This window comes from Lithobates pipiens, unplaced genomic scaffold (assembly GCF_037356315.1).
Source record: "Lithobates pipiens isolate NorthernLeopardFrog02 unplaced genomic scaffold, aLitPip1_a1.2 Scaffold_19, whole genome shotgun sequence".
NCBI classification, from domain to species: domain Eukaryota; kingdom Metazoa; phylum Chordata; class Amphibia; order Anura; family Ranidae; genus Lithobates; species Lithobates pipiens.
This window is the reverse complement of record NW_027507764.1, coordinates 595,348,496-595,362,761: the sequence shown is the minus strand read 5'-3', so window position 1 is coordinate 595,362,761 and position 14,266 is coordinate 595,348,496. Positions and strand designations below refer to the sequence as shown.

At 40.9% G+C, this 14,266-nt stretch overlaps 1 protein-coding gene across 4 annotated transcripts in view; it reads right to left on the bottom strand.

Annotated features, from left to right (window-relative positions):
- Nucleotides 1–317: 317 nt before the first annotated feature.
- Nucleotides 318–14,266, bottom strand: part of LOC143997817 (retinoic acid receptor responder protein 2-like) — a 112,919-nt gene continuing 98,970 nt past the window's right edge. For all 4 annotated transcript variants that reach the window (XM_077493635.1, XM_077493632.1, XM_077493634.1 and 1 more), the window contains 3 exons: nucleotides 13,233–13,331; nucleotides 6,783–6,885; nucleotides 318–1,065 (listed from right to left, as the gene is read on the bottom strand). In XM_077493635.1, coding sequence (XP_077349761.1) covers nucleotides 6,787–6,885; nucleotides 13,233–13,331 — 198 coding nt within the window. In that variant the 3' untranslated portion in view covers nucleotides 318–1,065; nucleotides 6,783–6,786. The remainder of the gene's footprint in view (nucleotides 1,066–6,782; nucleotides 6,886–13,232; nucleotides 13,332–14,266) is intronic.

Sequence of the window (14,266 nt, the reverse complement as noted above, 5' to 3'; positions counted from 1 at the left end):
TTACCATAGACACCCTCCTAAACCTTGTGGACGGCCTTATCAGAAGAGTTGAAGCCGTTATAGCTGCAAAGGATCGGCCAACCCAATATTGAACCCTCCGGGCTAAGACTGGGATGTCATTACAGTTTATGTGTGTGTAAAGGCAGGCGTCCCAATACTTTTGGTAATATAGTGCACTTTATTCATGTTATTTATTTAGATAATAGGTAGGAGATATTGTTCAAGAGACAGGCACAATCCCCTTTAGGGGGATTAGGGGAACAAGAGTTTTGTTTTGTTGAGCGTGCCTAACAGTATAATCACATAGAATAATGATATAAAAAAAAGTAATGTTTATTTGACATAGTAAAACTCTTCAATATATTGTAAAAGCATATAATGGTCACTTCCAAGCATATAATACAATGCCTAGAGGATCATGAGGAAAAGTGGTTGGATCGACGCGTTTCGCCCGGAGTGGGCTTCCTCAGGATCCACTTTGTTTCCAAAACTTTGTGTTTTGATAATAACTGTGAAGAATACAAGCAGTACATTGTTCTACCATAATGAAACTACAAAGACTATATGTTCCATATATTTAAATGCCATTTAAAAGTAAAATAATATCGGTAAGTTAACAATACACGGGGTCACCCAGGAGGAGAGGGAGAAAAGAAAAACAAATAAAAACAGCAGGACAAAAAAGTTATTTATCTCTCTTGTGTAGACATCCAAAAGTCATTTTTCCGGGTGCTGCCAGGTATAGAATAGGCAGATTACAAGTCTTGTCACTTTATCTTCTGCAGGTGATTTCAGTGTCACAGCTCTCCATAGACACAAAGATGGGTTGTCACATTCGTGGTTCTCTGGTGGCCTCGTTGTCACCTCTCTAGTTCCCATCCTACAATAGAGTGACCCTTCTATTCATACCTCACACTCTGCTACAGGACTATGGCTCTGATATTCATATGGAAGTGCTCTTATACTATATACAGATACAGTGGATTATAGGAGGAGGACGGACTCGGGGTATACGGCATCTTCCCCACTATCCGGGATTCCGGATCTTCTCATCCAACGTCTAGACTGGAGCAGAAAAGAATGACAGAGAAAAACATCAGTGTGGAGAATGAGGGACATTCCAAACCCCAAAATCTAACCATCGCCCCGTCTTCTGCCCATATTTCTCATTTTGTCCCATCTACTGCTCCTGTCCAACCTTGTCCATATCATCCCTCATACTACCCAACCTTCAACCTTGTCCATATCATCCCTCATACTACCCAACCTTCAACCTTGTCCATATCATCCCTCCTACTACCCAACCTTCAACCTTGTCCATATCATCCCTCATACTACCCAACCTTCAACCTTGTCCATATCATCCCTCATACTACCCAACCTTCAACCTTGTCCATATCATCCCTCATACTACCCAACCTTAAACCTTGTCCATATCATCCCTCATACTACCCAACCTTCAACCTTGTCCATATCATCCCTCCTACTACCCAACCTTCAACCTTGTCCATATCATCCCTCATACTACCCAACCTTCAACCTTGTCCATATCATCCCTCATACTACCCAACCTTCAACCTTGTCCATATCATCCCTCATACTACCCAACCTTCAACCTTGTCCATATCATCCCTCCTACTACCCAACCTTCAACCTTGTCCATATCATCCCTCATACTACCCAACCTTCAACCTTGTCCATATCATCCCTCATACTACCCAACCTTCAACCTTGTCCATATCATCCCTCATACTACCCAACCTTCAACCTTGTCCATATCATCCCTCCTACTACCCAACCTTCAACCTTGTCCATATCATCCCTCATACTACCCAACCTTCAACCTTGTCCATATCATCCCTCATACTACCCAACCTTCAACCTTGTCCATATCATCCCTCATACTACCCAACCTTCAACCTTGTCCATATCATCCCTCATACTACCCAACCTTCAACCTTGTCCATATCATCCCTCCTACTACCCAACCTTCAACCTTGTCCATATCATCCCTCATACTACCCAACCTTCAACCTTGTCCATATCATCCCTCATACTACCCAACCTTCAACCTTGTCCATATCATCCCTCATACTACCCAACCTTCAACCTTGTCCATATCATCCCTCATACTACCCAACCTTCAACCTTGTCCATATCATCCCTCCTACTACCCAACCTTCAACCTTGTCCATATCATCCCTCATACTACCCAACCTTCAACCTTGTCCATATCATCCCTCATACTACCCAACCTTCAACCTTGTCCATATCATCCCTCATACTACCCAACCTTCAACCTTGTCCATATCATCCCTCCTACTACCCAACCTTCAACCTTGTCCATATCATCCCTCATACTACCCAACCTTCAACCTTGTCCATATCATCCCTCATACTACCCAACCTTCAACCTTGTCCATATCATCCCTCATACTACCCAACCTTCAACCTTGTCCATATCATCCCTCCTACTACCCAACCTTCAACCTTGTCCATATCATCCCTCCTACTACCCAACCTTCAACCTTGTCCATATCATCCCTCATACTACCCAACCTTCAACCTTGTCCATATCATCCCTCATACTACCCAACCTTCAACCTTGTCCATATCATCCCTCCTACTACCCAACCTTCAACCTTGTCCATATCATCCCTCATACTACCCAACCTTCAACCTTGTCCATATCATCCCTCATACTACCCAACCTTCAACCTTGTCCATATCATCCCTCATACTACCCAACCTTCAACCTTGTCCATATCATCCCTCCTACTACCCAACCTTCAACCTTGTCAATATCATCCCTCATACTACCCAACCTTCAACCTTGTCCATATCATCCCTCATACTACCCAACCTTCAACCTTGTCCATATCATCCCTCCTACTACCCAACCTTCAACCTTGTCAATATCATCCCTCATACTACCCAACCTTCAACCTTGTCCATATCATCCCTCCTACTACCCAACCTTCAACCTTGTCCATATCATCCCTCCTACTACCCAACCTTCAACCTTGTCCATATCATCCCTCATACTACCCAACCTTCAACCTTGTCCATATCATCCCTCCTACTACCCAACCTTCAACCTTGTCCATATCATCCCTCATACTACACCAACCTTCAACCTTGTCCATATCATCCCTCATACTACCCAACCTTCAACCTTGTCCATATCATCCCTCCTACTACCCAACCTTCAACCTTGTCCATATCATCCCTCATACTACCCAACCTTCAACCTTGTCCATATCATCCCTCATACTACCCAACCTTCAACCTTATCCATATCATCCCTCCTACTACCCAACCTTCAACCTTGTCCATATCATCCCTCATACTACCCAACCTTCAACCTTGTCCATATCATCCCTCCTACTACCCAACCTTCAACCTTGTCCATATCATCCCTCATACTACCCAACCTTCAACCTTGTCAATATCATCCCTCATACTACCCAACCTTCAACCTTGTCCATATCATCCCTCATACTACCCAACCTTCAACCTTGTCCATATCATCCCTCCTACTACCCAACCTTCAACCTTGTCCATATCATCCCTCATACTACCCAACCTTCAACCTTGTCCATATCATCCCTCATACTACCCAACCTTCAACCTTGTCCATATCATCCCTCATACTACCCAACCTTCAACCTTGTCCATATCATCCCTCCTACTACCCAACCTTCAACCTTGTCAATATCATCCCTCATACTACCCAACCTTCAACCTTGTCCATATCATCCCTCCTACTACCCAACCTTCAACCTTGTCCATATCATCCCTCCTACTACCCAACCTTCAACCTTGTCCATATCATCCCTCATACTACCCAACCTTCAACCTTGTCCATATCATCCCTCCTACTACCCAACCTTCAACCTTGTCCATATCATCCCTCATACTACACCAACCTTCAACCTTGTCCATATCATCCCTCCTACTACCCAACCTTCAACCTTGTCCATATCATCCCTCCTACTACCCAACCTTCAACCTTGTCCATATCATCCCTCATACTACCCAACCTTCAACCTTGTCCATATCATCCCTCATACTACCCAACCTTCAACCTTATCCATATCATCCCTCCTACTACCCAACCTTCAACCTTGTCCATATCATCCCTCATACTACCCAACCTTCAACCTTGTCCATATCATCCCTCCTACTACCCAACCTTCAACCTTGTCCATATCATCCCTCATACTACCCAACCTTCAACCTTATCCATATCATCCCTCATACTACCCAACCTTCAACCTTGTCCATATTGTCCTTCCTCCTACCCAACCTTGTCCATACTGTCACTGTTCCTACCCAACCTTCTTCATATCATCCCTCCTCCTACCTAACCTTGTCCATATTGTCCCTTCCCCTACCCAACCTTGTTTTTATCATCCCTCCCCCTACATAACATTGTCCATATTGTCCCTCCTCCTACCCAAACTTTTCCATATTGCCCCTCCTCCTGCCCATCCTTGTTCATATCACCCCTCCTCCTACCTAACCTTGTCCATATTATCCCTTCTCCTTCTCCTACCCAACCTTGTCCATATCAACCTTCCCCCTCTTCTTACCCAACCTTGTTTATATCAAAATTTCTATCCAACTTTGTTCATATTGTCCCTCCTCCTATCCAACCATGTCCATATTATCTCTCCTCCTACCCAACCTCATCCATATTGTGCCTCCTCCTACCCAACCTTGTCCATTTTGTTCCTCCTCCTGCTCCTGCCCAAACTTGTTCATATTATCCCCCCTCCTTCCTAACCATCCCTCCTACCACTCAACCTTGTGATTATCGCCCCTCCTCCTGCCCAATCTTGTCCATATCGTTCCTCCTACCCAACCTTGTCCATATCTTCCCTCCTCCTGCTCCTATGCAATCTTGTCCATATCATCCCTCCTACTGCTCCTACCCAACCTTGTCCATATAATTCCTCCTCCTACCCAACCTTGTGGTCATGCTTCCCCTCCTCCTGCTCTTGTCCAACTTTGTGCATATCGTCCCTTCTCCTATCCAACCTTGTCCATATTGTCCCTCTTCCTGCCCAACCATATCCATAATAATGCCTACTCCTACTCAACCTTGTCCTAATCATCCCTCCTCAGACCCAACCTGGTCCATATCGTCCCTCCTCCTGCTCCTGCCCAACCTTCTGCATATCATTCTTCCTCCTACCCAACCTTGTCCATATTGTCCCTTCTCCTACCCAACTCTGTCTATATCATCCCTCCTCTGACCCAACCTTTTCCATATTGTCCCTCCTTCTACCCAACTTTGTCCATATCATCCCTCCTCCCTCCCAACCATGTCCATATCATGCCTCCTACTGCTCTTACCCAACATTGTCCATATTATCCTTTCTACTGCCCCTGTCCAAACTTGTCCATATCATTCCCACCCCTCCTCCTATCCAACCTTGTCCTTATCATCCCTCCTTCTACCCAACCTTGTCCATATTGCCCCTCCTCCTGCCCAACTATGTCCATATCGTCCCTTCTCCTGCTCAACCATGGCCATATTGTCCATCCCTCTCCTCCTAACCAACCTTGTACTTATCATCCCTCTTCCTACCCAAACTTGTCCATATTGTCCATCCTCTGGCTTTTGCCCAACCTTGTCCATATAGTCCCTCCTCCTGCCCAACCTTGTCCATATCGTCCCTCCTCCTACCCAACCTTGTCCATATCGTCCCTCCTCCTGCCCAACCTTGTCCATATCGTCCCTCCTCTTGCCCAACCTTGTCTATATCGTCCCTCCTCCTACCCAACCTTGTCCATATTGTCCCTCCTCCTACCCAACCTTGTCCATATCGTCCCTCCTCCTACACAACCTTGTCCATATTGTCCCTCCTCCTACCCAACCTTGTCCATATCGTCCCTCCTCCTACACAACCTTGTCCATATCGTCCCTCCTCCTACCCAACCTTGTCCATATCGTCCCTCCTCCTACACAACCTTGTCCATATCGTCCCTCCTCCTACCCAACCTTGTCCATATCATCCCTCCTCCGACCCAACCTTGTCCATATCATCCCTCCTCCGACCCAACCTTGTCCATATCATCCCTCCTACTGCTTCTGTCCAACCTTCCCATATTGTCCTTCCTTTAGGATCGTGAGGGGTTAGCTCAATGGGGATCACTGGGAAAAAGGGTAATCCAAACAGCAGGTTTTCTTAAAATCTGACTTATAGCCAGTTTTATTTTTTAAAGGTTGTATGAAAATCGAATAAACAAACTAAATCCTCGCCATCCAGGCACTACCTAAACAGTTGGGGATCCTAACTCACAGGTGAAGGGCTTCACCCACAAAACAAAGATAACGCAAACCTTTTTCTGTCTCTCACAAAGCAGACCTCACATAAGCAGCTCTCTCTGGTATGGCTTCCTGAGTCCCAGGCCAAGAGCAATCCTTTTCTCCAGTCCTGCTTTAATTATACCACCTGTTGGTGGACACAAGTGGAACCATAAAATTTGGTCCGGGAACCAACCCTGCTAAGGTGGCTGGTAAAACCAGGACCGGAATTCCACCTTAGTTTCCTGCAAATAAGCGCATGCCTCCACCCCCTTCAGCATGACTTTGCTTTATCATGGGTGGTCAGGGCTCAGCACGTTGGTGGTCTGATATGGATACTTTGTTACAAGCAGCCTGGAGCTCAGACTGGAGTTTTCCAACCATAGAAGGTTATAATGAATCAGCGGGAGAGGTCATCACCGGATCCAATCCTCCCGGATGACTCCAAGATCTCCGTCACACTCACCCCCTCACTCTTTTTTCAGGAAGCTGTACACCCCCGGAATCGTCCTCGCAGGTTCCTTCTCCTCCACCTCCTTACACAGATCATTCCTCTGAGTCTGACGCCCCTATAGAGAGAGAGAGGAAGGGAGATCACATTACACAGCTGCTTTGTCCAAATTGAAAACAAGAGCCAAATATGGTCGAAAATCTCCGGTCTGTCCACACCTTCTGTATTTGTGCATCAGGCTGCAGTAACATTCATGTTCTGGTCAACATTCATGCATAGAATTGAACTGCTTGAGGTTATTATTGTTTTTGTAGTATGCTGACATCTAGCGGCAGTTTTGAGAAACTGCAACCTGTTTACTATGTGAATTTGGTTTCTTCCTCTCTCCTCCCCTCCTGTTTAGTACTAGTTAGTGTAGTCTTAGCTATGCCATCCCCACTTCTTCCATGTTCCCTCACGTTAGACGCGCCAAGAAAAATCTGTTCGTTCTCGTTTCATTCATTTAATATTTTTCCTTATTCGTTATGATTGAAATTCGTTATTTAGAATCAAATTTGTAACTTCGGAAAAATTTGAATTTTGTTATGTTCCATTCCTTTAGCTGTGGTATTTGGTATTTCGATAATTCTTAAAAATCCTCAATTCGAAAATTCGTAAATCCGATAATTCAAAAATTTCAAACATAAGATTGGGCGGCACAGTGGTGTAGTGGGCGGCACAGTGGTGTAGTGGGCGGCACAGTGGTTAGCACTCTCACCTAGCAGTAAAAAGGGTCGCTGGTTTGAATCCCAACCACGACACTACCTGCCTGGAGTTTGCATGTTCTCCCTGTGCCTGTGTGGGTTTCCTCCGGGTGCTCTGGTTTCCTCCCACAATCCAAAGACATCCAGGTAGGTTAATTGGCTTCTGTCCAAAATTGGCCCTAATATATGAATGGGGACCTTGGATTGTGGGCTTCTTGAGGGTAGGGACCGATGTTAGTGCAATGTACAGGGATAGTGACAATTGTAGACACTCAGGTTGAACTGGATGGACTGGTGTCTTTATTCAACCTTACTAACTATGAAACTATGAAGAACGAAAACCTGAAAATTCAAAATAATTCCTAACTAAAAATAACTAACCATTAAATGACAGGTATTGGAATTTTTCAAATTTGGCTGTTAGTGAATGCAACGAATACAAAGTTATCCGAAGTTACGGATTATCTGAAATAATGAATGCCGCATCTAAACAAATGGAACGGAACGAATTAATAATAATAAATAATAATAAAATGTTTTTATTATTATTATTATTTATTATTATTAATTTGTCGTGTTCCATTCCTTTACATGTGGTATTCGGTATTTCAATAATTCGTAAAAATCAAAAATCCTATAATTCAAAAACCCAAACATAAGAATGAAAACCTGAAAATGGGGAAATCCGAAAATAAGAGCGAAAAATCCCAAATTTCGAAAGAACGAAAATCCGAAATAATAACTAGCTAAATAAAAATAACGAACTATTAAATTATAGGATATAGGAATTTCCTTTCAAATTTGGCTGTTAGTGAACGCAACGTATAGAAAGTTATCCGAAGTTACGGATTATCTGAAATAATGAATGCCGCATCTAAACAAATTGAACGGAACTAATTAATAATAATAAATAATTATAATAAAACTTTTTTATTATTATTATTATTTATTATTATTAATTTGTTATATTCCATTCCTTTAGATGTTGTATTTGGTATTTCGATACGAAAAATCGAAAATCCAATCATTTAAAAACCTGAACATAAGAACGAAAACCTGAAAATGGGGAAATCCAAAAATCTGAAAAACGGAACAAATTAATAATAATAATAATAATAAAACGTTTTTATTACTATTACTATTTATTATTATTACTTTATTATGTTCCATGCGTTTAGATTTGGAAATTCAAATACCTATAATTTAATAGTTAGTAATAAGTTATTATTATTGTTAGTTAGTTATTATTTCGGATTTTAAAATTTTCCTATATTCATTCCTTTTTTCAGATTTTAGTTCTTTTGAATTTTTGGATTTTCATTCTTATTTTTCGAATTTCTAATTTTTAAATTTCCGAATTTTTTTTATTTTAAAATTTTCGATTTCGGAATTTTTTTTAAAATGGGTTTTCATTAAATCTAATATTTAAACTAAACAAATGGAATGGAACAAATTAGTGATAAATAATAATGATAAATAATAATAATAAAAAGGTTTTATCGTTGTTGTTTATTATTATTAGTTCATTGCATTCCATCTGTTTGGATGCAGCAAATGTTATTTCAGATAATTTGTAACTTTGGATAAATTCACACTCGTTCACTTACAGCCAAATTTGAAAGGAAATTCCAATACCTATAATTTAATATTTATTATTAGTTAGTTATTATTTCCAATTTTCGGGTTTTCGAATTTACAGATTTTCATTAGTTAGAATTTTCATATTTTTCATTCTTATTCTTGGATTTTAAAATTTCCACATTTCCAAATTTTAGAATTTATGAAATTTAGAATATATTCAAATTTTCAAATTTCAGAAATTTGAAATTTCAGAAATTTCAAATTTTCACAATTTCAAATTTCTGAAATGTCAAATTTCCGAAATTTCAAATTTCCGAAATTTCAAATTTCCGAAATTTCAAATTTCCGAAATTTCAAATTTCCAAACTTCCGAAATCCAGTTTCCGAAATTTCACATTTCCAAAATGTTCCAATTTCCAAAATTTCCAAACTTCTGAATTCCAATTTCCGGAATTTCGAATTTCCGAAATTTTCCAATTTTGGAAATTTCGGAAAAATGCCAAAATTCCAAAATGTCAAAATTCCAAAATGTCAAAATTCCAAAATGTCTAAATTCCAAAATGTCAAAATACCAAAATGTCAAAATTCCAAAATGTCAAAATTCCAAAATATCAAAATTCCCAAATTCCAAAATGTCAGAATTCCAAAATGTCGAAATTCTGAAATGTCAAAATTCAGAAATGTCAGAATTCCAAAACGTCAAAATTCCAAAATGTCAAAATTCCAAAATGTCAAAATTCCAAAATGTCAAAATTGTCAAAATTCCGTAATGTCAAAATTCTGAAATGTCAAATTTTGTCAAAAAATGAATTCGGAACTAAACGAATTGCACATGTCTACTAAAAAAAAAAAAGAAATATTTCCGAATTAACGAATTTTTGAATTTTGTCAAAAAAATTAATTTGGAATGAAGCAAATTGCACATATCTACCCTCAGTCAGTGTTAGTTATTCTCAGAGAAAGGGCTTTGGAAAGTAATTTTCTTCTTTTATATATATATATATCTCTTTTGCACCTCAGCCACAAAGAAAAAGAAAAAAAAAAGAAAAAAAAAAAGAAAAATATTATAAAAATAAATGAGAAATATGCATGTATAAAGAGCTGCCATGTTAAACGCCTATGGCGCCCAGAAAAATTATGCTGTCAAGTCCACAGCACTTAACTACACAATTTTATATAATAAAGAACAATATTTCTAAATGTGTTAGATGATACACTGCGGAATAGAAATGAAGTGCGTTGGTACCGATCGCTCACTGTGTTCATTCAGGAAAGACATTATAATAAAGATTAAAAAAATTTTTTTTATTTTTATTTTAGTTTAGTTTGCTCTTATCTAGCGCGGTATTTCTCTGTTTTGGTTTTCATTCACGAAAGGAAGGGGCCAGTAAATGGTTAATGACAGGTAGGGAGGTCCCAGGCCTCCTTCCTCCTCCTAATGAGAACCTCCCGGCCCAGAGATAGATGAAATCCTTCTGTATGTGGTGGGTTGTGAGGCATAGTGGGCGCAATGTAGTTAAACTTATTGGGCGCCAGACACTTCTTGAATGCAAAAGAGATTTTATTTCACTTACCAGAACTTTCGAAGAGAGGGTTGGGGCCAGGACACCCTTAGGTAAGTTGCAAGATTATTTGGCAGACTCCAAGACTTCACGTCAGACCGCGGCCGCCATTTTTGAAAGTTTAATGGTCATAACGGATGAAATGAATGGGACACAGCCAGGGCAGGACTTAGGGTGGTGGGGGCCCCTACTGGGCGGGGGCCCATGTGCTGGAGCCCAGTCAAGCCCAAATGATAGATCCGGCCCTGGACACAGCCAATGGAAATAGATAAGAGTGATAGCAAATCCCTTGCGAAACCCAAATCCCTCATACAGAGCTGGTAAAAGCAAAACAAGCTCAGGCCAGATGGGCAATGCCAGGACTCATTGGGCTCAAATCTTTCGGATTATTGATTAGCGAGCCGACCGATGAGTGCCCGTGGGGGGGGGGGGGGCGTCCATACAAACAACAGGATCGGGACAAAAAAACCCAAATGGGAATAAATAAAATAGACACTGGATGGTTTTAACAGCAATCAATTGAAGTTCATTTAGTAGACTATAAACTTGGAATGATTAAAGATAATTGAATCTAATTTGAATAATTAGGTAATCAGCAGTTTTGGGCGAAGGTTCAATCTGTACCTATATCTAAAAAAATATTATTATACAACTTCACAGCAAAGGAAACAACATTGCGTAGTTTGGTATTTCAGTAATTAAATAAATCACTTGAGAAACAAAAAAAAAATAAAAAATAAAAATATTAAATATAAATATGAGGCCTAGGAGCAAAGATAGAGAGAATGAAAAATGACAAACACAACGCACAGTAAACAACAAAGAGGGATTACAAAAAAAAAGGTTTGAAGCTTAAAGCTTCATTTAAACCGGGATGGCTGGGGGCAGTCAGATCATAGATCCAACAGGTCTCCCTTCGTTCTAGTAAGGTTTTATCGTTGTCACCTCCTCTCTTATTAGGGGGGGAACATGCTCAAGGGGCAAAAAAAAATAGTTGGGGGCTTGGTAGATTTCCAGAGGGTAGGGACGCACATCTTTGCTGCGTTTAATAAGTGTAGTGCCAGTAAAAAAATATTATTATACAACGTCACAGCAAAGGAAACAACATTACGTAGTTTGGTATTTCAGTAATTAAATAAATCACTTGAGAAACAAAAAATAAAAAAAATATATTAAATATAAATATAAGGCCTAGGAGCAAAGATAGAGAGAATGAAAAATGACAAACACAACGCACAGTAAACAACAAAGAGGGATTACAAAAAAAAGGTTTGAAGCTTAAAGCTTCATTTAAACCGGGATGGCTGGGGGCAGTCAGATCATAGATCCAACAGGTCTCCCTTCGTTCTAGTAAGGTTTTATCGTTGTCACCTCCTCTCTTATTAGGGGGGGAACATGCTCAAGGGGCAAAAAAAAATAGTTGGGGGCTTGGTAGATTTCCAGAGGGTAGGGACGCACATCTTTGCTGCGTTTAATAAGTGTAGTGCCAGTAAAAAAATATTATTATACAACGTCACAGCAAAGGAAACAACATTACGTAGTTTGGTATTTCAGTAATTAAATAAATCACTTGAGAAACAAAAAATAAAAAAAATATATTAAATATAAATATAAGGCCTAGGAGCAAAGATAGAGAGAATGAAAAATGACAAACACAACGCACAGTAAACAACAAAGAGGGATTACAAAAAAAAGGTTTGAAGCTTAAAGCTTAATTTAAACCGGGGTGGCTGGGGGCAGTCAGATCATAGATCCAGCAGGTCTCCCTTCGTTCTAGTAAGGTTTTATCGTTGTCACCTCCTCTCTTATTAGGGGGGGAACATGCTCAAGGGGCAAAAAAAAAAATAGTTGGGGGCTTGGTAGATTTCCAGAGGGTAGGGACGCACATCTTTGCTGCGTTTAATACGTTTAGTGCCAGGAGTGATGGTAGATACTTTTTGGTGATAGAGGATTGATGCAACAGCATTTGTGTCGGGGGGGAAAATTCAATCTGGAGGGTGGTTATGTTCCTAGTGATGTGGTGGACTTCCTCCCAGAAGGGCTGGATTAATGGGCAAGACCACCAGATATGCAGTCGAGTGCCTTCCCCCCTCTCCAGCAAATTGATGGAATGGTTGGGGAGATTTTATGTCATTTGGTTTAGGGTTTTGTACCATTCGGAGAAGATTTTAAACCCATTCTCTTGGGCTGACACATTAATTGTTCCCTTATGGATGTATGTATGTGTAGATATTTTCACATTCCTCTTCTCAACAGGTTTATCGCTAATTCCCTTTCCCAATTTCAGACTGCTAAATTAGATTTGGGGTTATGATCGGAGAACAGGAGGGCATATATGCTGGAGATCATGTGTCTTTGTGGTTCTGTTTCGGTACACATAGATTCAAAGGGCGTGAGCTATCTGCCGAGGACGGGTCATAAAATGCCTATTTGGAGGCATGTCCGTTGCGGGGGAAGTACGTCCCGACGATTGTGTGGGTCAATTGAGCAGGGGTATAAATGAGTCTCTGTTGAAGAAGTGTTCTGCGCGTATGTCCTTATGGGGCCAGGAGTTCGAGGATTCTTGGTTTGAAACATACCGCATTTAGGTTTCGTGGAAGGATGCATTCTTCAACCTTAGATATAACAGAGTGAGAGCTGTATTCAAACTTGTAACAACCAAAGCAGTTATAGGTCCTCTGTGGAGACAAAACAATGGGAACACATGATCACCAGGTGAGGTCAGCTAGTACTATAAGTCACAACTATCACCATATGAGGTCAGATAGTGGAGCAGTGTGCAGTAATTCATTTACAAAGTTAAAAGTAGAGCAGTGTGGAGTAATTCATTCACAATGTACAGAGTGAGGTAGTGTGGAGAAATTCATTCACAAAGTTCAGAGTGGAGCAGTATGGAGTAATTAATTGACAATGTACAGGGTGAAGCACTGTGGAGTAAATCATTTACAATGTACATGTAAGGAACACTTAAGGGACTTCTGCTCCTCATTCCACCATCCGGGTGTTGGCTGTTGCATTCCCCCTGTCAGTGTTTACCTGGAAGATGATTGATCTGATCAGTCACCTGATAGAAAACCGAACACTCTATCCCTTGCTTGTGATAGAGACAGTATACCTGCATTGTTTCTGATCCAGCCTCCCATTTGTTTGCACTGCTTTGCTATCTGGATTTCCCTGTGTATGACCTGGATCAGATATGGGACTATTCCCTGAACTCAGCATGCCCTTTACCTGGACTGTCATAGAACCACGCTATCTGTCTGCTAAACTGCAAGTATCTGTTTGCTTTGCTCAGTTCGTGTCTGCCTTGGCGTGGTGGCCAGGCACTATAGCATTATGTATAAGTCCTGGGGGCAACCAAGAACCGGTAGGCCTGCTTGTCTTAAGGGAAAGGGGGCTGCTATAGGTGAAGCATATCATAGCTAGCTATAGTGTCTGACCACCTGCATTGGGGTAGACGTGACATTCGTGACAGTACAGAGTGGAGCAGAGTTAAGCAATTAATTCACAATGTACAGAGTGGAGCAGTGTGGAGTAATTCATTCACAATGTACAGTGGAGCAGTGTGGAGTAATTAATTCACAATGTACAGAGTGGAGCAGTGTGGAGTAAT